The following is a 26,170-nucleotide window of genomic DNA, read 5'->3' as shown; positions in this document are numbered from 1 at the left end:
TTAATAGTCACCCTCAGGCAGCTGCTGGCACTAGGCTAAATGAAGCCAATATTTCACATCAACTCTGGCATCATGTTACTGGACACTCTAAAAGGCATGCTGAATACTGCTAACCAGTTGGACTGTGTTGGTGCACTGTTGAGTTTTGTAGCAAACCCATTCCATGTCTCTACCGCATATTTTTGTCACCCAAGGCCTCATGGGAAATGCCAGAATTAGAAAACTGACTGTAAAAGGCCAGAGAAAGTGCTGGGAACCAAGTCCTTGTTGATGCTCGCCCTCCGAACATGTTTATTTCCTCTGGCTCCAAAAGCATGCCCAAATGTCTAGCCACACAAAACAAAATAATCTCCTCAAGGCTTTGTCTACCGCCAAAAACTGCCCTCCCCTCTTAACAAGAGATTTTAGCCAGACCATGTACACATACTACACTACCTAGAATTCACAGCTACTACATCAAAAGAGATCTGCCGGGTACTGATGCTAACCCAGTGTTACATACGCCACTGCTTGATATGTTTAACAGCGGAAAATGAGGGAACATGAGCTAATGGTAGACTAATATCTGAGCTCTGCATGCTAGCTTCTGAAAGGCCCTTGGCACAGAGCAGCAACTCCTGGGAGGTTTACAGTAAGGAAGCAGAAAAGGCCAAGCTCACCCTGTGGGAGTTGTTTTTTGCAGGGCTGTGTGGTATGCATACACTGCTAGCTTGCCCAGACCCACCTCATGGCTGGGCTGGCTGGTTAGCATTCCAACCACTCTACATAATTACGCTTCCACGCCTTCAGCTCTCTTCCCCAAGGCTGCTCCTAAGAAGCTGACCTTTCAGTGATGTAATATTTTTATATGAACCAGACACAAATACAATCAAGCATGGACTGCATATATACAGGTCAAGCACTGACAGTACACACTGATGGGTTTAAAAACTGCTACAGTAAAAACCTTCTGAAGTACAATAAGAACATTGTTAACTGGGGCACAGTAATGGGGGATTTACTGGTTCATCCGGCATAATAGTTTGAATGCTTGTCGAGGTTTAGTAATGTCATAACCTTTGTACAGGTATGCCACAAAGAAGGGCATGTAACAACATACATGACATGCGAAGGTAACTGGTTTAGCCGAATGGCTGATTTAGGCATGTTTCAGCAATCCCTCACCCTGCTTAGTAAGAAACTCAGAGGAAACATTAGTCCAGTTTGTTGTCGTGGAAGTGGACAGACAGAGACAGAAAGACAGAGAGACAGAGAGAGAGAGAGAGAGAGAGAGAGAGAGAGTGTGTGAGTGAGTGAGAGAGAGAGAGAGAGAGAGTGTGAGTGAGAGAGAGAGAGAGAGAGAGAGAGAGAGAGAGAGAGAGAGAGAGAGAGAGAGAGAGAGAGAGAGAGAGAGAGAGTGAGTGAGTGAGTGAGTGAGTGAGAGAGAGAGAGAGTGTGAGAGAGAGTGTGAGAGAGAGTGTGAGAGAGAGAGAGAGAGAGAGAGAGAGAGAGAGAGAGAGAGAGAGAGAGAGACACACACACACACACACACACATGTCTCCCTTAGTCATCTGCATCAGACAGTCCCCAAGCCTGGTAGCCACAAGCAGACTCTCATCTACTAATGAGAGTGTGAACATTTAATATTTACCAGTATTTTCTCCAGCAGTATCTGACAGAGATGCCCATATGACGCAAACGGCTTTAGAAGTTCGAAATTTCGAAAACGAAACAGCACTGACCATTTTTTGTGGAGCACTGCAAAGGGCTTACACGTATGTGCCACAGGTTTTGTTCCATTTTTAACCATTTTGCATAATAAAAATTCAGTTGTTAAATATAGCATATTAAAAGTGAGACATAACAGAAGCATAAGTAGCAGTTAACATACATTTTTAAGCATTTAAAGTATATGTAAAAGTTTAAATACCCTCAGTCTCAAATGACTATTTTTATTTTACAAGTGAAAATAAGTTAACATTTTCTACAGGGGACAAACTTTAATATGACCTTTTTTCTGCAATTTTTAATGTAACTTTTCTATTTCTTTGCTGAATTTAATATAATGGAAAAAAAATTAAATAAAAATATTAATATAATATGCCATAACTTTTGTACAGGCAATTAAACACACAGTATTGTTGTGAAAATGTACCCACACGCACATGCGTGCACACATTCATGAAGCCAGTTTGAAATTGCTTTTGCTTTGTGGAATTTTGCATTGTCATGCTGGAAACACCCATTAGAAGATGGGAACCGTGACTATGAAGGTGTGGATGTGTTCAGCAACAACACACACACAAATGCCAAAGTCAGAAATATAAAATCACTATCATTAACAAAACCATTGTAAATTTTAACCATACTGTGACAAAATTATTTCCCACACCAGCTGCTACTACTTGGGACAGACAAAAGAATTCTTCAACCAAGATGAGCCAACAAGAAAGCACTGAACACCTTATAGTGTTTTTTTTCCCCTCACCATCTCTCATTTACACCATGTGCATCACCCCTCTTCATGAGTGGCCCACAGATTTTTCAGCACTTGCTCATTTCCCTAAAAGCTCTACTCTAGATAAAAACAAGAACCTTTATAGGACCCTTCTTCAAATTAAGACAAAACATATTTCACAATACATATTTTAGCACACCTGAGTATGAATCACACCAATGGAACCTTTTTGCCATCATTCTTCAAAAGCAATTTTGAATGTTTCACCAGAAAACAACGCATCAGTGAAAATCTGCTCTGAGAACACAAGCTTGCTTGGTTAATTGAAACCATCCTCTTTTGAGGTGGCCTGTGTGTTTAGATCGTCATGAGTGGGATGTGATGGGCAGGCCGTGAGGCTAAAGATGAGGGCGCAGCGTGGGGTGAGGATGGTTTGACGCAAAGGCCAAGCTCAACGAGGCTGAGCAGCAATCACGGACACGGAGACGAGGCCTATTACAGTCATTAAACATGAAGAGCCACTGAGGCTAGCAGGAGTCCATCCATTATGGCTGAAGACTTGAGGCCCTGGGACATTAAACCCAATTATAATGGCTGAGTTTGCAACCATTCAGACAGATGAAGTACCATCTAAAAGTTAGTGAATAATTAGCATCAAAGATGCTTGAGGTGACATCTGTATGGTGGAAGAGGTCTATATTTGAAAATGAAGCTTTACAAACCATTATAAAGACCCTTTCCTTTGAGATGCTGCCTCTGAATTTGAAGATGCTGAAGCTGCAGTCACACTAGACATTTGCAACTGTTATGTCAAAATGTCAACTGGGGCTGGTCTGGAAAACTGGTGACAAACAAAAATCGTCCATTATGGTTCAGTTTTTAACTTGCTAACCATAAACAGTAAAAACTACCTGTATTAGACAATGTATTGCAACAGCTTAGCACTGCGCACTGATCTCTGCAGTGTTTGGAAGCAGTGGGGTGACTTCAGTTCAGCTGCAAGTAGCCCAGAAGCTAACATAATAGCTAGAAAACTGGCTAACTGGCCCATCATACTCTCCGCAGGATAGTGCTGCACTTTGATCTGTAGCAAAAAAGTGTATGTAACTGATGCGGTTGGCGAAAGTGGGGCGCCAACTTATAAGACCTTGTACCTCTCGTTGGCTATTTTATCTTATACACCTCCTAAACGCTGAATTAAACACCAAGGCGCTAGGCTAAACACTGTAGTACTGCAGAATAATTTGTACACAAACGTTTTTAGTACCAACTTTTAACATATACCATTCCACATCTGAGACTTTGCAAGAATGTTTTGCCAACTTTTAACCCGGAGCAACTCTTTATTAGATCGGATGCCTCTAAATGTGAAATAGTTCATCGCAGGAAATTCAAATGCATGTAATTTTGTGAAAGTTTGCTGACAAATTCTAGTGTGACTGAAGTCTAGATTTAGCACATACAAACTGATTTGTAATTTTAAAGAGACTTCCTACAAACTTTCAGTTTCCAATACAAAATTTTCCAATATTTCCTTGGATAATTGACAGGCAGAACAAAAAAAGGAGCTGCTTGTGACCATCAGATGATTTCACAGTGGCATGTGCTATAATCAGACCTAAAGAGAAACAATGAGCTTCATTATGCAAGCAATTTATTAATAAACAATATTTTAGTTAAAGGAATGATGTTTACTGTTCAGAATGTATAGCACTTTAAATGGAAAGTGTTCATTATATTACCATTTCAAATTGGCCTAAAGGCACAGTCATGCTATTGTTAGAAGCAAATCAGTTTTGTACCGCTTTCGAGCAATACTTAGGCTTGCCACGTCTTATATTAAATATAATTACACTTCTCACTTTAGAGAAGGAGCAATTGTGCACCCACTCCCAACTGTGTGCACTGAGCACACTTTATCTCTCCAAGAAAAGAAATGCTGGTGATGTTAGAACAATCTGGCCCATTCACACGGCCACAAGCGCATGACTTGCCTGCAGCACGAGGATTAGGACGTTCAGCTGGGTGTGTACTGCTGCTCAGTACGGCATTGTACTCCAAAGCAGGGCTGCTTGTTTTTGCCATGCTGCTTATCAGAAGAGGACAGTTCCAAATCTCTGTCGCAGCCTGCCAAATTCTAATCAATGTGTGTCCATGTCTACAGAGCTGCAACATACTTCTTCATATTCAACATAAAATTCATATTCAAAGGGGACCCTTTCAACATGTATTGAGGTGATCTTATTTTACTCCCAGTACACTCAGCCTACTGTAAACTCCACATTCTTCTCCAAACTTGGAGGCCATTTCCACTTTGTTCTTGGCACTGACGTAAATGCTATTTCCACTGGTTGCCCCGTTTATGCTCAGTGTGTTTTTTTTTTTTTTTTTTTTTTTTTTTTTTTTTAAAAAGAAGAGCACTGACCTTCTAGGAAAGATTGAAAACGGGATCTCATGGCCTGATTCTCTTGGGTCCTCATTGTGGACTCTACAAGGCATCAAATAGGAACTAAGCACCAAAGGTGTTCTCTTTAAACACACATCTCCTCGTTCTCATCAAACGATAGATATGCACAAGAAAGGGGATTGGGGGGTGGGGGGGTGGCGACCACATCCCCCACGGCTTCTATGAAGCGGGGAAACCTGTGTGCTTTGATAAGGACTGCTGCCTTTAAAAAGCTGAGATAAGAGTGGATCTTATTATGTGGGAACAGAAGCCAGTGCATCAGCCAGAACTGTCCAATTACCCCTCAAAGTCTTGCACTTGTCACCTTGACGACTGTTAAGATCTACAAAGTGGGCGGCTGCAGCGAGCAAGCCGAAGGTGGCGGGCTACACTTATCCTGTGCATCTTCATGCATGAGATTCTTATGGTAGTCTGAAGCATTTTCAGAGGAACAAACACATGGGATGGGCCAAGCATTAATGAAGCATTTACGTTAATGTAACATCAACGTGCTGCATATGTCTTAAGAGAAATGAAAATGGACTGAACACCAGCCACTGCATTAGCAGTTGCATAATTTTGCTCCCCATAATAGTGGAGCCCTTGTGCATTAGATAAGAACGTAAAGACAAGACGAGCTGAAAGATGAGAGATGAAGACTGCACCCAAAGGCGTTTCATTACAGTCTGACTGCGTCACGTTAACAGACAAAACACCATAATCATCATTTGAATTCTGTTAAGACAGCGTTACTCAGGAGGCATTTAAAGCCTTTTTGGTGTGCATGTAATCCAGAGTAATTTACCAAAATGCTGACATTGTAAACCAACATGCTCAGAACAGGCCCTGGGAATAACAGTAGGTCTGCACATGAAAACTATACCCTAAAGTAAAAATGTAAAGTAATAAAAACCATCACCTCCAGTTATACTCTCAAAAAATTGTCTTACGTTAGCTTTGAGAAATGCTTTCAATGCACGCTGGTACACCTACTGCCAAGTCAGCAGATGGTAGTGGTCAAATAGCCTAGCAGAAACGGTGAGTGAACAAAAAAGGCAGCGGAGGCATCTGCCTTTACACAAATTCTAAGTTGTGTTTTTTTCTCCACTTTTTCATTACTGTCTACACCCTAAGAAAAAAAAAGGTACTAAACTGTCACTGGGATGGTACCACTTACATGCATGGCGGGTACCCTATTGGGTACACCTTTAGTTACTTATTGGATTGGATTCAATTTATTGTCATTGCTTATGTCGCAAGTACAAAGCAACGAAATGCATATAATGGAAAAGAGAAACAGAATACATTTACTTATGCAAAGGAACAGAATTGTACCATATTACACTGCAATCATATTTTTTTAGTTTCATTGATGTCATATGCTCTGTCTTGACTTTAGGGTTTGGGCCACTTGCTACCAGCGTTTCGCTTACATGGTCACCAAATAAGTGAATCACAGGGCGTGATTTTCAAGACATCATTCAATAAATGTCATCTATCTTACAAATGCTAAATGATAAACAGTGCTGCTAATTAGGAGAGAGGAGGTGGTTAGCACTAGCTTAGCTAGCATGATAACAGCTCGGCTCACCACAGAACTTTGTTTGTTTCCGGCTAACTACAATACTGACTCAAGTTAGGTGATAAAGATTCAGATTTGAAACAGCGAAGTGAAGCAACTGCTGGTGAAGGGACAAACAGGCAGAACTAAACCTGTTCCTTGGCTAACTTAGCATTAGCTTAACAAGCTAAATACAGACCCAAACAGTGCCACACACCTCAGTACAGGCTCGATTGTGACTAACTGCTGCTCTTCTGAATCAAACGTGAAAGATAAAATCTAACATCCGAGAAAGCAAAAGTCAAGTGACTGGTGTGGGAGTGACACCAAGCCAAAATCAAACCTGCTCTGTGGTGTTTGGAGCTGTAGCATTCTGGCTAAGCTAACAATAGCTTAGTTAGCAGGCCGAAAGTGCCACACATCACAGTAAAGGCTTAGCCTCAGCTAACTGATGCTAATAAGACACCCGTTTAGCGTTTATTTCAGTGTGCAAACTTGACCTGATGTTAGAGTGACAGAAAGCCAAATGAAACGTTCTGCAGTGAGCGTGGCTCTCAACAGTCGCTGAACTACTGTTTTACACTTTTTGAGGCTTTTCCCCTCTTTTCATCAGCTCCACTTATAGAGGAGTTCTCACACCATAAATGATTGAGCTCCTCTAAAATGCAAATGGATGGAGTGTGTTTATTTGGCCTTTTTTATACTGTTTATACTGCTTGTACATTAATGAACAATAGTGTACCTGTACAGTACCCTTTTTTCTGACAGGGTACATGTACAAAAAAAAAAAAAAGTAATTGTTAAGTTTAGCACCACCCATCTGCCAGTCACTCTGGATGGCTGCTGTTCTAGGCCTTTGTATAATTCCTCATACATTTGTGTGCAACATACACTCCACTTTTTTCCTGCATCAATGGTTATGTACACACACTTCTTCCCAGCAGCACACAAAAGGCTAATGATTTTGCTGTTTGCCTTTCCACTTTTCCACATCGCTAATTTTTTTGCCTTTGTACTCAGATACCTGAAACCAGAACGAATCTCCCAGACAAAAGTCTACTTTGATTACACTGAGCTAATACTTTTGCCTTTCAAATCCTTGTAAACACATTTATAGACAGAGCAGGCATCAATATCAGCAAGAGAGCTGAATCGGACATCAGGGGGAAAGGGATCTGATCCAATCCTGTAACAAATCTAGCATGAAACAGTACCAAACTGTGTGGTGTGATGTTAGCTGTGCACTTCTTTCGGTGGGTAGTAGAATGTGTGAGTAGTATAAAAACCTATTTTTAGATGCTATTCTGAAGTCAAATGCTTCAACTGAAAGTAGACCCAACTTAGTTCAAGCTTAGTAGCTTTTAAGGTAAAATATCAGATCAGATACTCAAAATTTGAAAATAAGTATCAGAAAAGTAAAAATGCTATTGTCCAGACCCTATACGTGAACACATTTATCCTAGACCGGGCAGCAATTCAATTCAGCATATGAATATTATTCATATACACCAAACTGGCACTACCTTAAGCACACCTACCCTGTATCTACAATCTAATATAATAATCTAATATAATAAAATATTTAGGTTTACATTAATAACATTAATGAATCCATGCTTTCTGAGTACTGCTGCTCTATACTAAAAGTAAGGGTGGGTGATGCAGCAAAAATATAACATCACAATACTTATGACTAGATAGACCTTTTATGCTTGGTAAACCCTGTAGTCACAAATGTTTGAAGTCACAAAAAAATGTCTTTTCTGCTCTATTTATAAATAATCACAAGCCATTTTTTAACCACATGATCAAAATCTGTGGTTCTTGCATGGTGCATAAATAAAAAGCCAAGAATTTGTTCAAGCCACCATTTCAGCCACAGAACAGATGAAATTCACTTACCAATATAGAGCGAGGAGTCTTTCCGTCTCACATGATCATCTATGTAGGACACACCCAGAGGCTGCACGGGCGTGGCTCCAATTCCTAGTAGGACCTGAGCACCGATCAGCAGGAGGTACATCATGTTGGTGTTGGCTTTGTTCAGGCAATGCTCTCTGTCCATCTCCCCACGTGAGGCGTTGGAGCACACATTCCGCCCCAGGTCCCTGCGCCATGCTTCTGTGGTCTTGTAATCATACTGGTTGGTAAGGAACTCAGGCAGGGCCGACAGCAGTGCCCCCAGTGCCATGACGATGCCCCCACAGCCAATCAGGCGCGGCCGGTGTGCTCGGGCACCAAAGTAGCTGACGAACAGGATGAGAGCTAGGTTACCTATTTCAAAACTGCTGGCAATCACTCCCACGTCAGCGCTCTGCAGGTTAAAGCGCCGCTCCAGTGTGGTCAGGACACTGACCTGCAAAATAAAGGGAAAAAAAAACAAACCTGAATCGCAAATAACCATTTTCAAAAGCATTTTTCTTTGCCACAGTGCTGAGATTTGTGTAAATGTGTGGCAATAACAACTGTAAATAGAGATAAATGAATAACACTAAAGTGATATAAATGACGTGAAACTGGGTTTAAATAAGATGCGAATACTATTCAAATGCATAAGTACTAAAAAAAAAAAAAAAAAAAAAAAAAAAAACACTACAGTGCCATGAGAAGCGGTCCCTTCTTTTTTCTGTGTATTTGTTACAGTTAATGCTTTTAGATCTACTGATAAAACTCAACATTCGACAAAGAACCTTTTCAACCACAAAACACAATTTTGTTTATTATTATTTTATTTAAAGTACCAAACACATGAAAGGTGACCAACACATGAATCATGTTAAAAGGTAAGTGCCCCTTTAGAATTAATAACTGCAAGCAGCACTTTTTTACTACCCAGACAAATTTTAGTCCCCTAAAATGCAACAACATGAATGTAAACCTAAAAGTCTTTTTATGTATCTTAATTGTGTTTTAAAGGTGCATTGTGTTTACATTTTCAAGAGTAAGAGGCATAGTTGTACCTTTTTATAACGTCAGAACTTTTTAAAGTGGAAAAAAACAAACATTAAGTATATATGACGAAACAAAAGTATTCTGCATTACACTGGATGCTGGGTACAAATAACTATAATAAAGGATTTCATGTTTGACTTTGTTCACAGTCATCAAAGCCACCACCGATTAATTCATATCAAAAAGTATCCAAAAACAAAAAAGGAAATCAGTAAACATAGGAGAGCCAGAATCAGACATCACACTGTAAATACTCTATCATGGTTAGTGCTCAGCTTTCTGTTCAATCTATGGAAGGTACATCAGAGGTATTATAGGACAGTAAAGGCTTTCATATATCATCTGTTTCTGGACTGTTACATTTTGCAAGTTTGTCAAAAGAGCATGATATTGAGGCCATGCACTATAGTCTACAACCCCTTGCTATGCAGTAGACAAGCTCAGCTCACTCGTAATGCAGCACAAAGGAAAGCTTATTGTAGTCTAACTGCTTTTTCTGGTAGCAAAGTAGTGCAACACAAAATTTACATTACTGGATTCTCATCACAATTACAGACGCACCTAGAATCTTGATCATTTAATGTTTCTAAATAAGATATTCATATTACCATGATTCCTGCAGAACTAGAGCTTTTTTGTGCAACATTTGCAGAAAAACATTTTTCAAACCAGTTTGCTGCAGAGGTTCATTTCACTTCAACAAAATATGCCATTTGTCCAGGGGTGCCCAAACTTTTACATACAAATATATCAGTATTTAATGATTTTTATTTCACACAACAGAGAATAGGGCTTTTGTAATTGGTATTTTTCTGCTTAAAGGAGAGGTCCTTTAGATGTCTGTTTAATGTAGCGCAGCACATCCAGTCACTGGCACGCCTTACCCCAAATGTAGTTGATTAGCTGAGACATGTCTGATGTCTGAAGTTTTGGAGCTACCAGTCTAACGTTGCTATAAAGTAACAGAAATCTGTCACTCAAAATCTGTTTGCATTGGACAGATTTCAATAACAAATGACCCAATAAGCAAACTCCAGACACCAAGCAGGTGCTGGCCAAATGACGATGTTTACAGCAAGGGGAAACAATTTGGAGAATGATTCCTAAAAGTGATGTTTACTATCTGTTTTTCCTTAAATAACTCCCAAAAAGATGGACTGGTCCTCATCCTTGTAGCTTCCAGTTGGTACAGATTTGTACGGGTTTTAGAGAACAACGCTGAAGTGAACTAATGAGTTATGCGATTGCTTCTTCCAGGAAGTAATGAGTAAAGTAATCCCATTATAGTTTGGGAGAACTAATTAGTAATTTGTAAAGGATTATTTTCTGAGTGACTGTCCCAACACTGCTTGCTTTCTTCTCTTTCTCTCTCTCTGTCTGTCCATGTGTGAGCGTGTTTCAAAACATGTCTATTTCTCCGTCTCCAAGTATCTCCCCGTCTCTTCAAACGCACAGCGTGAAACATTAACGCAACTTTTAAACTAATTTACATCAACACACACAAAACTGCAGGTTCTAGAGCAGCCTGCCATTCTATGCTTGCGCTATACAATAAGGACCACCTTATCACAGAAATACATTAACTATAAAAGCTCTATGACCAAGCATAGTAATAACATTATTACAACAATCTTATAATTGCACTGACCATGACTCAATTTCCTGTGCTTTGCCTGGGACAATTTACTTGAAGAGGAATCTGAAGAGGATGGTGAATCAGTCCTGCTGTTCAGACATTTGTGCTATGATTGCACTTTGTACTTCTGTTCAGCTGAGTCCAAATGAAGCTGCAGTCCAGATGGCACAGCCATCGTTCATTAAACCTCTTATCCAGCCAGTTAGCTGCACACAACAAACCAGCCCTTTCAGTCACTACGAGAAAATAACAACCGTACAGCAGCTCTGCTAGCTAGCTAGCTAGCTTATATACAGTCGTCTGATTCACTGCTCAAATTGCTAAATAAGCTAGCAGAGGGAAGTCTGGAAGATTAAAATTTGACTGTGAATCTTTTCTATTGACTTTTCATTTTTAGATGACATATTTCTTAATATTTCTAATGGTTTATAGTTTTCCTTTCATGTTAATTTGACCTTACTTAAAGTGTGTGTGTGTGTGTGTGTGTGTGTGTGTACATGTGTGTGTGTGTGTGTATATATATATATGTGTGTGTTATTTAATGTTACTGCCCTCCGAAAAGATGCTTCATCTTACCAGTTTTAACATTGGAAGCATTTTCTGATCAAGTCATCTAGGCTATTAAAATATCCTACCTATAGTTTTATGTGGGAAGCCATCTGTAATGTATAGTACAGTAGAATATTTCAACAAGGTAGGACATATCATTAGGCATATGACCGGGTTGATAAAGCTTCATTTCACACGCCATCACTTTGTTCTCACATCTGCTTCAGAGTTAGGACGAATCTAAAAATTATCAGAAGAAAAAGTGCTGTTATCATTTCTATAAGTACATCTGCTGATGCTATTAAGAACACCACTGATAAGTGTCCAAAAGCATCAGCAAATGTACTTGCACAGAGCCTATACGGCTGCTGCTGAAGGAGAAGGAGCAGAAGCAAAAGCAGAAGCAGACGACGAAAAAGACGATGAGGACGAAGAAGAAGAGGTCATTTGGAGATGATCCCTAACGTCAAACAGAAAGCCCAAGCAAACAAAATGATGTGTGTGACTTCAAGCAACATAATAATGCACTTCAGTAAAAGTCATGGTTGGAGTATTCAGTCATCATTCATTTGGCCACAAATATGTAATTAATCTAAGTAAAAGACAGCAGAGCTATACTGGAGACTGTAAGACAGCTGAAATTTTAGTGTTTTTTTTTTTGGGTGACCCAAAACTGTTTTGTCTGTTCAAAACCTGATGCCAAGGTTTGAGGATGTATTAAAATGTAAACTGTACCAAATAGCTGGGTGGCTTTTTAAAAGGATATCTGCCTGCAACACTGGGTGCCTTCAACCAGCGCAGCTCAACAGCAGCATTTCTAGAACAACCTCATCTATGTTTGGTACAACATCACACTATTCTCTTCAACAGCTTATGTTCAAATACTAATTTCTTCCTGTGGTTTGTGTGAAATATATCTTTTTTTTTTTTTTAAACCGATGCTAAATGAGCTTTTACTCTCATTGGGATCTGTTACCGTGGTAACTCTATTAATCCTCACCAGGCCCAGGCCTATAAGGTTTATTTTCTTGTTCACAGTGTTCCACCTTTATGCATGGACAGTGCTTAAGATACACATCTTATTCTCAGATGGTCATTAAGCAACTTTGACAACTAATATGTGGTTCAAAAATCACATGGACACTTTTCAGCAAACACAGTATTGGCTGGGTTTAGCCACAAGGCCTTTTTTCTGTCAAGAAGTGCTCAAAAGATTTAAGAGGTATTAGGCAGAATGAGATTGGGTGAATAAAATACTACCCCTGCCATAGAGGTTTCATAATAACTGGAACTGACCAAATGGATCTGCAGTAAGATTTAAAATGTGTGGTAGCTGTGGCCCACCTGCTACATTTTCACTCCAAGCTGTTAGCAGACTATTTAAAGAGCTTCAGGAAAGTGTCCTAGAAAGGGTATTTGCACATTCCAATCCCTAAGCCCCAACATTAGCTTAACTCCTCAGTCCTTCTAGTAAGGCTTTACAGGCACTGAGAAAGAGCTGTTTGCGGGGAGACAGATAAGAAACCTGACAGCACTGATGTCACAAAGAAATAAGACAGCACGAATGGACTCAAGGTGAGTCTGACAGACCAACAATGAGTATGGGTACCACAGACTGACCGATATATCAGCTGGCCGATAATACTGTCTATAATGATAACCTGTCATATGTTATACTTTACTTAATTCAATGAAACCAGACTGACTATGCTCGCTTTTTAGTGAAACAGGCGATTGTTTAGTGTTCTTTAAATACTCACGACATCCACAACTTGCACAAAAAGGCAATGATCAAAAATCATTGCATTAATTAAAATGAACATGAATTTAATTAAATGAAACGAATTAAAATACATTTTTTTAAAACAATTTTTTTAATCAGCCGAGCACTAATTGGTGCCAGTATGATGCTATGCCTCTCCTAATATTATAATATGCATAACATGCAACAAATAGTTAAAGAAAAGAAACAATAACGTATAGGTCGCTCCCTTATCTGTAAACAAAAGAAAAACAATGCGCTTCTGGAGAGAAATCTCATGGAATGACTTGTGTGTGGGGGTGTGCATGTGCCTTATCATAGTTGCCAGGGCCAAAGACATGGCAGTCCACCAGCTCTGGAAGCGTGACGAGAGGTGAGGACATCACAGAGCTGTCCATAGCCCCATCTGCTGCTTGCGCGCGCTCTCTCTCTCTCTCTCTCTCTCTCTGCCAAGTCTATAAAACCTGTTGATGGACTAGCTGGGCTTTTTTTGTTTTCTTTTTACATACGCCAGGGTACAGCTGGGTACTCACAGAAACTTTGTCATGATATGCATCATGATACAAGCATCACGATATGATACAATGATGTGACCAATCACATATACAACAAATATTTTTGTCAACGTTTACCGTATAACTTGCTTAAAAATGAAAACAATCTCATCATTTTGTTTTAAAACAACAACCAAAATAACATTGCAAGAGCTTCGAAGGAATATATTAAAAGGCGTGGTCCACTCTGAGGTGCTTGTCAGAGTTCAGAAAGGCAAAGAGAGTTAACTTTCTTCATTTATAAATGCAAAGGCTGCAGCACTAGTAGTGGTCAGTAAGTGGGCACATATGCTTGTATATGAGAGTTTGTGGCTGTAAAATTAACACTGAACAAATTCACACACACATCCCAGTAAATTAATCTTCTTAGCATCCACTTAGCTACAACACAAAGCAGTGCTACAAACACAATCAAAATGCTAACACCCAAGTGATGATCACCGCTAAAAACAACTCCAAAACACAAACTAAACTAAGACAGTGAAAATGAAACTAACTCATGTACGCAAATAACAAGGAGCAGACACGCCTTTACAGCAGTTATAAAGGATATTCACATTATTCACATACAACAGCTAACAAATAATGAAAACTTCATTAGTTCATTCATAAATACTGATCCAGGCACCACTGTATTGATATGCGAATCGATAGGTTATCTATGATGTACTGTCCTATTGATTTCCTAGATCAAAGCAAGCTTAAGGCCTGCCACCTCCCCAAACCCAGCGCACCATGACAGGAAGTCTGCCATCTGTATTGCCAAGCTAACTGAAGCCAACTGAAGCTCCAGTCCCCACTGAGCCAGCAGATCCACCCATAGCTGTACTTTCCTACCCCTCTTGCCCAACCCGTTGGCCAAACACAACAAACCAGACCTTTCTGTCACTCAAAAATGACAGAACATTCAACACGTAGAGGGAAGTTAGTATTCAAGTGCAAAAACAAAACCAGTTTGGTTCGTCTCAGTTTAACTTCTGTAATCTCAACCTGCTACATGACATTCCTCAGCATGATGCGTTTGATTTAGCTTGAGAGCACTTGTATCAATCATGTCTGGAAGTGTTTAGCATGACAGCATGTAGTCTCAATAGCACCTCTTAGTCTATTTAGCAGCGCACTTTTGCTTCAACCTTCCATTACAATGGTTTCTGAAGCTGCTGTAAACAGTAGGGTGATTTGGGATAATACAGTATTATTTTACAAGCAAATATTCTTACACTGGATGTTCCTCAGCTATACAGGCCTTACAATCAGTTGATCAGAGCCAGATGATTGAAGAAACATTTCACCGGCCAATTTAAATAACAAAATTTGCTATTCAAATACAGAAAAGTGCCACTTCAGCCCATAAAGACAACACAATGCAATGCCAGGTAACACTGAGGTCAATACTGTTCAGATGCATTTTATGCTTCCCCTTACAGTGCTGACTATAAACAATATCTGCATCTAGAACTGAGACCCAAATCATTGACCAATGATGTGCTACCTAATGCTATGAGAAAACAACGTGACTCACATTTTATGAAAGGATTTTATTAAGGACCCTATAAGAACCGGAGATGAAGGAGACTGTATATGGCCAAAAGACTGTCAGCACACATCAAATCATTTCCAAAGACAGCAAATGACAGGAAATATGAGAGCTGCCAATCATAGCATCTGTCGCTTGACATTTTATCTAACAATCTCTCATGAGCTAGAACATAAAATTGCTAGTGGGTAACTGTCACATTACTTCCAATAAAAATGCATAGTCTCTAAAACATCAGGAATGATTAACTAAATTAACACATTTTAAAGGAGCTCTCTACCATGAAACTGCAAAAATAAACATAAAGCAATGAAATCATTAAGAATTATGAATAACAAACGCACCAAGCCAAGTGACCCATTAATGTTTCTAAAGGAATGTCACTAAATATGCTAGCTAATAGTGTTAGCATTTTGAAAAGTATTGGGTGAAAAGACTGTTAGCCATGTTAGCACTTTTGAGATAGAGATGAAGGAGACTGTATACGGTCAAATGGCTGTTAGCAGTGTTAGTATTTCTGAGACAGAGATGAAGGAGACTGTATACGGTCAAATGGCTGTTAGCAGCGTTAGTATTTCTGAGACAGAGATGAAGGAGACTGTATACGGTCAAATGGCTGTTAGCAGTGTTAGTATTTCTGAGACAGAGATGAAGGAGACTGTATACGGTCAAATGGCTGTTAGCAGCGTTAGTATTTCTGAGACAGAGATGAAGGAGACTGTATACGGTCAAATGGCTGTTAGCAGTGTTAGTATTTCTGAGACAGAGATGAAGGAGACTGTATACGGTCAAATGGCTGTTAGCAGTGTTAGTATTTCTGAGACAGAGATGAAGGAGACTATACGGTCAAATGGCTGTTAGCAGTGCTAGTATTTCTGAGACAGAGATGAAGGAGACTGTATATGGTCAAATGGCTGTTAGCAGCGCTAGTATTTTTGAGACAGAGATGAAGGAGACTGTATACGGTCAAATGGCTGTTAGCAGTGTTAGTATTTCTGAGACAGAGATGAAGGAGACTATACGGTCAAATGGCTGTTAGCAGCGTTAGTATTTCTGAGACAGAGATGAAGGAGACTGTATACGGTCAAATGGCTGTTAGCAGCATTAGTATTTCTGAGACAGAGATGAAGGAGACTGTATACGGTCAAATGGCTGTTAGCAGCGTTAGTATTTTTGAGACAGAGATGAAGGAGACTGTATACGGTCAAATGGCTGTTAGCAGCGCTAGTATTTTTGAGACAGAGATGAAGGAGACTGTATACGGTCAAATGGCTGTTAGCAGCATTAGTATTTCTGAGACAGAGATGAAGGAGACTGTATACGGTCAAATGGCTGTTAGCAGCGTTAGTATTTCTGAGACAGAGATGAAGGAGACTGTATACGGTCAAATGGCTGTTAGCAGCGCTAGTATTTTTGAGACAGAGATGAAGGAGACTGTATACGGTCAAATGGCTGTCAGCAGTGTTAGTATATTTGAGACAGAGATGAAGGAGACTGTATACGGTCAAATGGCTGTTAGCAGCGTTAGTATTTTTGAGACAGAGATGAAGGAGACTGTATACGGTCAAATGGCTGTTAGCAGCGCTAGTATTTTTGAGACAGAGATGAAGGAGACTGTATACGGTCAAATGGCTGTCAGCAGTGTTAGTATATTTGAGACAGAGATGAAGGAGACTGTATACGGTCAAATGGCTGTTAGCAGTGTTAGTATATTTGAGACAGAGATGAAGGAGACTGTATACGGTCAAATGGCTGTTAGCAGCATTAGTATTTTTGAGACAGAGATGGAGACTGTGTACACTCAAAAGACAATTAGCCATTTTAGCACTAGGGGTCTTTTTTCTCCTAATCTTTAACCTAAGTGTAATGACTTTTGTCCACTTCTAAAATGGCTTTCTAAATTTAAGATTGTGTCACTGTGACCCAGTCAGTGGGAAAAATAATACTAACTAGTCCCTCCCCTGTTCCCCACCACCCTCACCTATTGTCAAGTGAAATGCTCAGCTAGCTTTAACCCTCCCTTATACTGTGTTCCACTCAGAAATATGCCATAGTACAGAAGGAAGATGCATTGTGATTTACATTGCATTTACGAGCTTGGACTCAGACACATGACCCTAGAGGACACTTGCATTTCAGGCACCAGCTTATACAATTCATTCTGTTCATCCTATTGAAGCAGCCAACAGATGCTTCCAGAGGGCTAGGCATCTGTGTCGGTGCTGCCTAGTTTCAGGCACATGCAAATTGAGCAAGTGCAAACAAAGGGAAATAATGGCGCTCCATGAAAGGTAATGGTCCAGTGAGTGGTTTGTATATGTTTGTGTACATTGCAGTGCCTCTGAAAGGGGACAAGTACAAACTTTTCTGCAGTCTGCTAACCAGAGTTAGCTTAGGCATTAGACTCATCTTCTCTAACTGCAGACTCAAACTTGGCACGGGCAGAAAAAGTGAGCCCTGTTTATAAATAAAAACAATGATTAATATTCCATATCAGGATTCCAGTCTTAATCAGTTAATCACAAAAGGCTGCAACCAATTAATTTAATAATATTCCCTCTATCAAAATCCAATACTCAGTATTATGGACAGCATTATTAAGCAAGTAAGAGTTTTATTGAATCTTGGCAATTGAGCATTCTATGAGCACATTGACCTGATAAATAAAATTAAAAATTCACACAGTCAGTGGAATTACTTGTTATTCACACAGAGTTTGCTGTGGAGTGCCTTTCACAATGACTAAAACAGTGCCAACAAACACCTACAAACTTGGATATCTGTTTTTTATGAGGAGCCAGTAGCCCCATTCACGTTGGCTCACTGTACTGTGTGGGGACCACGAAGAGGCAATAAACTGCAGCATCTTTCAAAACTTAAAGTTGCACTATTTCCAAAAACATCTAGACACCCCTTCTATTTAGCGAATTCAGCAACTTAAAAGGCCTGAAATCACACAAAGATTAGCAGAGGTAGTGCTGGATGGTGCAGAAAATATTTTCTATCACAATATTTTTAAAATACATGTTAGTATCACAGCATCAGACAATACTTAAGCAATCTCTATAAACTATATCTGATGAATAAACTTAATGAACTAATGTTTCCTGAGCACTTCTGCTAAATTAATTTAGTAAAAACTTGAATTTTTTTTTCTTCGATTGGTCTGTTTATTTCCATATCCTGCGATCGACTGGCTTCCTGTCCAGGGTGCTTTTTGCCTACCACTCAATGACCGCTGGGACTTCAGGGGCTTCAGCACCCCTACGACCCAGAAGGATAAGCGGCTTAGATAAGGTTTGTGTGTTTCTGTCCTTTTTATTCTCTCAAAATAAAACCAAAGGGAACTTTACACAAATTTGTAAATATAAACCAGACAAAGTACAAAGGAAATGTACTATTTATATGTATTTTGTTCTTTCAAAACAATCTCAAGCACCCAGTTAAACAACACAGTCGTATGCAACAGTTTGGGTGCCCCTGCTCAAATTACTCTTGGCTTATTTTCGAAGTGAAAATAAGTTAACATATTATCTACAGAGATCACAATGCAGAGCTACTGTCTATTTGCTGAAATTACCATATTGGGAAAAAATACAACATACAAATGTGCCCTGTGTAAAAATCATGGCAATCATGAACATAATGCTCCTTATTTATCAATCACTAAAATAATTCACATGAAAATTCACATGGAAACTGCCACAATACCTAGGAATGAGACTAATGTCTCACAGAAGCCTCTGAGTCAGGCTGAGAGAAACAGGGAGTCTCGAAGGGAGGAGTACAGGACCTACAGTCGCAGCAGATCAGAGAAGCACTTCACAATGATCATGATGTGCCCCAAAAAATGCATGAGAGGGGGGGAAAAGAAAGAAATAAAAAAAAAAGAGTAGATATTTCCAAGAGCCTCCGCTGAGAAGATAAAATAACCATATTTTTGGAGCTGAAGTTCTGAAAGGCCTACTTCAGGAACTCTTTATCAGCGAACATAATCAAGAGAGTAAGCGGGATTTTGATGAGTAGACTCATCTACATTTCCATGGATGTCTGAGGAGTAGACTCTTCGAGTAGACAATTCAGCACAAATCTGTACGGAAATTTTAGGCCCCCAGGGAAAACACCCTCACTGCATTACCCAAAACTCGTTATAAGAATTCTTCAGAAGTATAACTTCAGCTAATCACCCTAACCATCTGCGGAAGTGTAGCTGAACGGTGTTCATAACATTAAGACATGAAACTATTGGGGGGGGGGGGGGGGGGGGGTTCTAAAAATGGGTTGCGCTGCTATAGTTCCCAAGTCTCAGGCTTTCCACCCACTGGGAACAAATCCGATCTCCAACAAATATGCCCCTTTGAGACATTTCATTTTCAAACATGGATTTTGCAACGTCCTCTCCAAATAAGGTCAGAGCACTTGAGCGCATTTCTGATGGACCAAATGGCTGTACATAGCGCAGCTTTGGTGAACAGTGAGCATACCTACAGAACTCTGGCTGCCACTCTGGCTTTTCTGAAAAAGGCAGTGGAAAAACGTCTGTGGCACTAAAATCTAAGCTATACAATGCTCACTGCAGAGCTTAACAGTTTGACTCAGAGAGGGTAACACTGTGAGCACGGTCTAAAAACTCAGATGCCTTCAACAGATCATTTAATATATATCTGGCCAGAAAGGATAGACTATGCTTCTCTGTTGTGGTAGGCCTCACGCTTTCACAGCCAAACATTTCAGTTGCTGGTTTAGATAAGCACCTCTGAAAAAGTCGACTGAGGACACGGCTAATTTGAAAGCTCGTTAAATGTTCTCTGGCGCCTTTTTCCTCTAGCCAGCGTTGCTTTCTGTGTGCTATTTTCAAGAGGTAACTCTAAATTACTAACCAAATGACATCAATCGTGTGATGTCCAAGTCATTTACAGCAGCCGACATTACCATCAAGTCAACCTACTAAAACTCCACCAATTTTTCTGAATGTGTACATTCAGGGGTGAAGACGCAAACAAAGTCATTCAATGTGGTTTGGTATTAAGTGCTCTGTAGTAGAGAAATTTACATCAGAGGGATATATGCAGGGAATTGTATGGCAAACAGCCCCCAAAACCTTCTGTTTTCAGATTTTCACTATTTTTCCATGGTTAACATTAATATAAAAGGTTCACTGGTGGTTATGGATAGTAAATAAAACGGTTATATTTGTGTTGTAAACGTTACAACTCCTGGTTTCTATCACCACCACCGTAAAGAAAGCTCAGTCTATACAACGAGCCAGTTTACATCAAACCACTCTCGATGACTCTTTCAAATGATGGAATTATGCTAAATCGGTGGGATTCCCCTTTAAGGATGCGTGGCGGTAGTGGAAGCATATCGGCATCAGTCAGATGTTTAGATTCGCCTGGCGTTTCAATTCAATAATGACGTAATTACTGTACAGAACATTCAGGTGACGTTGGCCGCTAAAATGTCAGCATTTTGTTCATTTTACAACAGTTGTGAGGCTATAGGAATAAATGTTATATGCCTCTACAATGCTAATAAATGTCAATTGAGTCGCAGTTTCTACACTGTATGCATGTTTGAATCGCTATCGGCAGATACGCACATCAAAAATATCGGATTTCGGCCCAATCCCAGATCACTGCATCCTTACGAACTACTGCAGACACGGGCACGGCAGGTAGCACAGCCTTTAGCTGTGAACCGACCTGCCTAAGCCCAGTAACGCCAGTCCCGATCAAGTTCCTTCAAAAACAGCTTCACACGTGGAACTATACGTCCCAAAGCTGCAGGGCCTTCAACCAGGCTCTTAGAGAAATGAAAAGTAGAGGAGGGACAGACATGCGTCCTTCACTCACCAGGTAGGCTCCAACGGTGCCCTGCGCCAGCATCAGGGCACACTCGGCCACCAGGAAGATTTTGATGTTGGAGAAGCACGAAGTCTTTTTCTTTATGCAGTCTGGCGGCGCGTCTTCAGAGCTGCTCCTCTGCGTTTTCACCTGCATCCCGGCGGCGGCTTAGGAACGAAAAGCAGAGAAAAAAGCTGCCCGGGGCTAAACATAAGCAACGCCACAGCCGCGTTCCCTCCCCACACACGCACCTCACACGCACACACAAACACGCGGAGGAGAACCTGCTGCTCCCAGCCGCAGTCGCAGTCGCAGCCCGTCCTCCCACCCTCAGTGAGCTCAGCGAGCAGCCGCGTCGTTTCCTCTCGTTCTGCGGAGCGGCAGTTCAGCTCGACGCGGCGCGACGTTCATTGCAGCTCCGGCGCTGAATGGAGGCGCGACAGGACGGTGAAGTGACGGAGGGGACTGAACGCGAATCGATTTTGCGTTCACGCGGCATTTTTCATCTTCCTTTCCTTCTTCTGTTCTGTCCTGCCCCCTCTTGAGATGGTGCTCGCCAGCAGCTCGAAGCTGCGGAGAGTCTCGCGGTGATTCTCGTTATGTGTGGGGCTCCGCGTGCGGTCCGGCAGCCTGAGAGAAACGGGCACTGCGCTGCAGAGCCGTCCGTCTGCTGCCTTCCCTCCAAACACATACACACAGCCAAAACACAGACAGCCTGCTGGCCTGTAGGGGCGCTGTGTAGCACGAGGGTCAGTTCTCTCTCTCTCTCTCTCTCTCTCTCTCTCTCTCTCTCTCTCTCACGTTTGTGTCACGGTCATACTTCAACCGCAGCGTCTGAAAGGAACTATTTTGCTTTTCCTTTTTAAATAATATGAGTTTTTCCCTTGTGGGGCAGCCAAATGTCCCCACAAATGTTCTATGGTCGTCTCCCTGTCGACCTGGGGACGTTTTGTCCCCACATAGATATGAATACATGGCCACACACACACACACACACACACACACACACACACACACACACACACACACACACACACACACACACACACACACACAGGGCCTACCTGATTCAATGTTAGCCTACGCAGTCCGACTTGGAATTAACGCTTAAGATGAAAATAAAACTGTAAATATGATTTTTTTGATGTACAGACATTCTGGGGTATAGGGGGTTTCCAAACCTTTTGACTTGGGCGGCCAAAGTGTTTGCGGTTGGCCGAGGGCCAAAAAGTCAAAACAAGTAGCTAGGTTTCAGAACATAAACGTCACCTCATATTAGACATATTATATTAAAATATTTAAAAATACAGATTTTATTGAGATAATAAATAGCTTAAATTAAAACTATGTTCCCTCAGTGAATGAAGGGGTGGGGTTACAGCAACTTTCTGATGAACCTGATCAAACGTTCATATGGCCAGTTTTGGCCTGGGGACAAATTTTGTTGGGCAGCCCTGCTTTACAAGATTTCAAGGTGAGGAGAAAATGATTAAGCCTACTTAAGTGTTTTGTGAGTGATTTTGTTGAAAAGCTGTTCCCAAAGAAAAGTATATGGACATGGGGTATTTAGATTACAAAGCTGCATCTAGAATCACTCAATATGGCTTTGCATAAAGAGTACAGTAAGTAGCGCCAGAGGTATAAAAACTCAAATCCTAGCAGGCAAAGCATTGCTTTACCACACTTTATCTGAACGGATGGATGAATTTTCAAATTCATTTCAAATGAACAAAATCCATCAAATAATGGCCAACATATCTCTAAACATGTAGAAATCACTTCAAGTTAAACTTGAATAAATGAGTGGAGAAACATAAAAATGGCAGGTGCTTCCGGACATGCTACCATGCCCTGTGGCCCTTGTATAAAAATGCTGAAAAGGCCTAGATGACCTCTATTTTGGATCAAGATAGTAAGTGGAAATTATACAAGTGACTTTAAAGGAAGTGTCATTACTGGGACATAGATCTACGATAGATCTCTAGGAAAGACCTCGGTAAGTAGGTTTGGAAATTATGGTAAATAGGAAATATTCAATGAGTATGATGCTCATTAGAGCAACGTAGAGCAGATGTTCCTTATGCCTGAAACTGCCAGTACAGGACATGATCAGACTGTGTCAGCAATAACAGTCCATCAACAACTACAGATGTTAAATGTGTTAGACTCTCCACCACCATCAAAAACACGTGGAAGAACAGCGTTCCATCCTTCCAGCACAGATCCAGAGGCTTGTAGAATCTATGCCAAAGTGCACTGAAGCTGGTCTGGCAGCTTGCAGTGGCCCAAAACCTTACTAAGACATTTTATGTTGTTTTTGTCCTTTAATTTGTCTGTATTTCCCTCAAATAGCTACCAAAGTGTAAGCACTAGTTACCAATGGTGGCACATTTTATCACTTGTTTATGCTGCCTAGCTAGAATTCTAGTTTTCCCTACAATCCATAGCATATTTAAGAATGGCAGTCAGCGATAAATCTCCATCCTTTGTTTGGGCAATTATTTTTGAAGCCTTTAACTGTCAAACTGACAAACGAGCCACAAAGAACTAAACAAGCCAATACATCTTTTCTTGTACCAAAGAAAGCTATTTTAATGCTTAATGGGCTATGCAGTAAATACCTGCCCTCACATTCTTCTTGCAGGCTCCTGTTTCCAACTTGTGATAACAAGTTCAGAGCGTTTATTTGCTTTTGAAATTGGGATTATTTTAGAAAGATATTCTTTGACTCTCTGCAGTCATGTTTTGGAACTGCGTGGCTCTGTAACCAGCTTTCCTGACATGGTAATTAAATAAAAATGATGTAATGTCATTAGATTGAACACCATGCTTGAAATGTTGGGAGAGGGCAGGTGAGTAAAATACCTCACAACTAGAAAACTTGGGTGAGAAACTTAGCCTTTAAGAAATTCGTATAAATCTGATGATGTCAGCGTGAAAAAAAAAGCTTATTATAATGTCTCGCATTCAGTTTGTTGTGATTATTTACAATCATGTCACCTTTAGAAGTACAAGACATCATAGCCAAAGAGCTGCTCCTGAAGGAGTATCTGTGTGCTTCCCATGGCTGGCAGTAATACTAGTGTGGAACCCATCCAGTAGGCAGCAGTGCTGGCTGTACTCACCACAGAGGCCAGTCAAAAGGGCAGCTTCGTTGTGCCGGCCTGTGAAAGCGGTGCCTGCTGGGGGCCGGAGGGATGGCTCTCATGATCTGGCTGCGTATCCACAGACCCATCTGTGCAGGCATTTTCTTGTGTCTACATTTTCATGGATGCTCGCGTTGATATGCACACACACATGCCTGCACACACTGATAGACGTATACACTCACATAGACCAAAACTCACATAGATGTACACACTCACATAGTCCACTTTGTCCTTTATTGTCACCCTGTGAGCACAGATCTATCTGTGCGTTATTGTCTTGCCACAATTGTTCTTGTTATTGACGCGTTGCTGTTATTGCTGTACTTAAAGGGACACTCCGCCCAGATTAAATATTTAACAATGTTGACATGTGTTGTAAACGTGTTTGCTCACATCCTAGAGCAGTGCTACAGTTTGAAGACTAGAAAAATCCTGTTCTGATGATGTATCTTGAAGCTGGAAGGCAATTTCAACCACTTAATGACACTTTCACTATGCACTTTAGACTGTAAACGCAGCTGATATTCATAGTTCTGCTTATATTTATTGTGTTGTAACAACCTCATACCACTTACTGCAATACTATCTATCTATCTATCTATCTATCTATCTATCTATCTATCTATCTATCTATCTATCTATCTATCTATCTACTTTGGGGATGATTTTTGGATGGATTTCTTTATTAGCTGGTGAATGCAAAGGAAGGCAAATAGCTAATGTTACTGCTAGAAGCCAAAAGTCATAGTATGGTATCACTTGTTACTGTGGTAACTGTCTTCAAATCATTATTCTAATGGAGCAGATGGGAGCTAAAATCGATCTGCCTATACTTTGGCTCAGTTTGGCTTCTTACCTCTAGATAAAATGGGTTAAAAATGTGTCTCTGGGCATCCAGTATGTGCTGAATAAAGATAAATTTATTTTTTTCTTTATGATTTTGTTTGATAATCAAGTGAAGAATTACACCAATGCTGTTAGGGGCAGTCGTGGGCTGGAGGTTAGGGAACTGGCCCTGTGACCAGAAGGTTGCTGGTTCAATCCCCAGCACCAGCAGTCCGTGACTGAGAGTCCTTGAGCAAGACACCTAACCCCTAATTTCTCCCCGGGTGCTGTGGATAGGGCTGCCCACCACTCTGGGCAAGTGTGCTCACTGTTCACTAGTGTGTATGTGGTGTTTCACTTCACAGATGGGTTAAATGTGGAGGTGGAATTTCCCTGGTTGTGGGATTAAAAAAGTATCACCTACTTAGTTAGCCTATTGCTTAGTGAATAAGCAGGCAGTCAGGATTGGTTGACATCACAGGGATTTCCTATGGTGTAATTCATGCTGGGGAATATGAAAATTCTATATATAATTGTATATATAAAATAGTGAATTCCGATGAGGCTGAGCTGCCTGTACTGCATTACATAACACGACAAGTAACACGTTAAACTCCTATTAAATAAAATAATGTAAAAACACAAATACAATGTATCTGTTGCAAGCCATGCATCTCAATAATGTCTAGATTTCAAACTTATAATTAAGATGTATGTTTGTCCAGAAATAGAGATATTTCTGACAGAAAGCAGAAACATTTATTTCCAACTTTCCAACTTGTAACTCTTCTAATGCAATTTACATAGTCGTTCTGAACAGTTTAGTTCAAAGGATATTTTTAAGGCCATATTGAGGGTCCTATTTATTGTCCTGGAGTTAGATTTTTTGGTTTTTAAAACCAGAATGTACAACCCC

General features: G+C 40.5%; 1 protein-coding gene across 2 annotated transcripts in view; it reads right to left on the bottom strand.

Moving 5' to 3' along the window:
* slco3a1 (solute carrier organic anion transporter family, member 3A1) overlaps positions 1-22,000 on the bottom strand; it is a 78,392-nt gene extending 56,392 nt beyond the window's left edge. The window contains exons 1-3 of one of the 2 annotated variants that reach the window (XM_017704235.2): positions 21,532-22,000; positions 21,290-21,447; positions 8,347-8,800 (exon numbers count right to left, since the gene is read on the bottom strand). In XM_017704235.2, the coding sequence (XP_017559724.1) occupies positions 8,347-8,800; positions 21,290-21,436 (601 nt within the window). In that variant the 5' untranslated portion in view covers positions 21,437-21,447; positions 21,532-22,000. Of the gene's footprint in view, positions 1-8,346; positions 8,801-21,289 lie in introns of both variants that reach the window. The other variant, XM_017704234.2, reaches the window with a different exon arrangement.
* Between the last annotated feature and the right edge of the window lie 4,170 nt (positions 22,001-26,170).

This window comes from Pygocentrus nattereri, chromosome 7 (assembly GCF_015220715.1).
Source record: "Pygocentrus nattereri isolate fPygNat1 chromosome 7, fPygNat1.pri, whole genome shotgun sequence".
Lineage (NCBI taxonomy): Eukaryota > Metazoa > Chordata > Actinopteri > Characiformes > Serrasalmidae > Pygocentrus > Pygocentrus nattereri.
The sequence above is the reverse complement of the archived record's forward strand: the minus strand, read 5'-3'. Positions and strand labels throughout refer to the sequence as shown.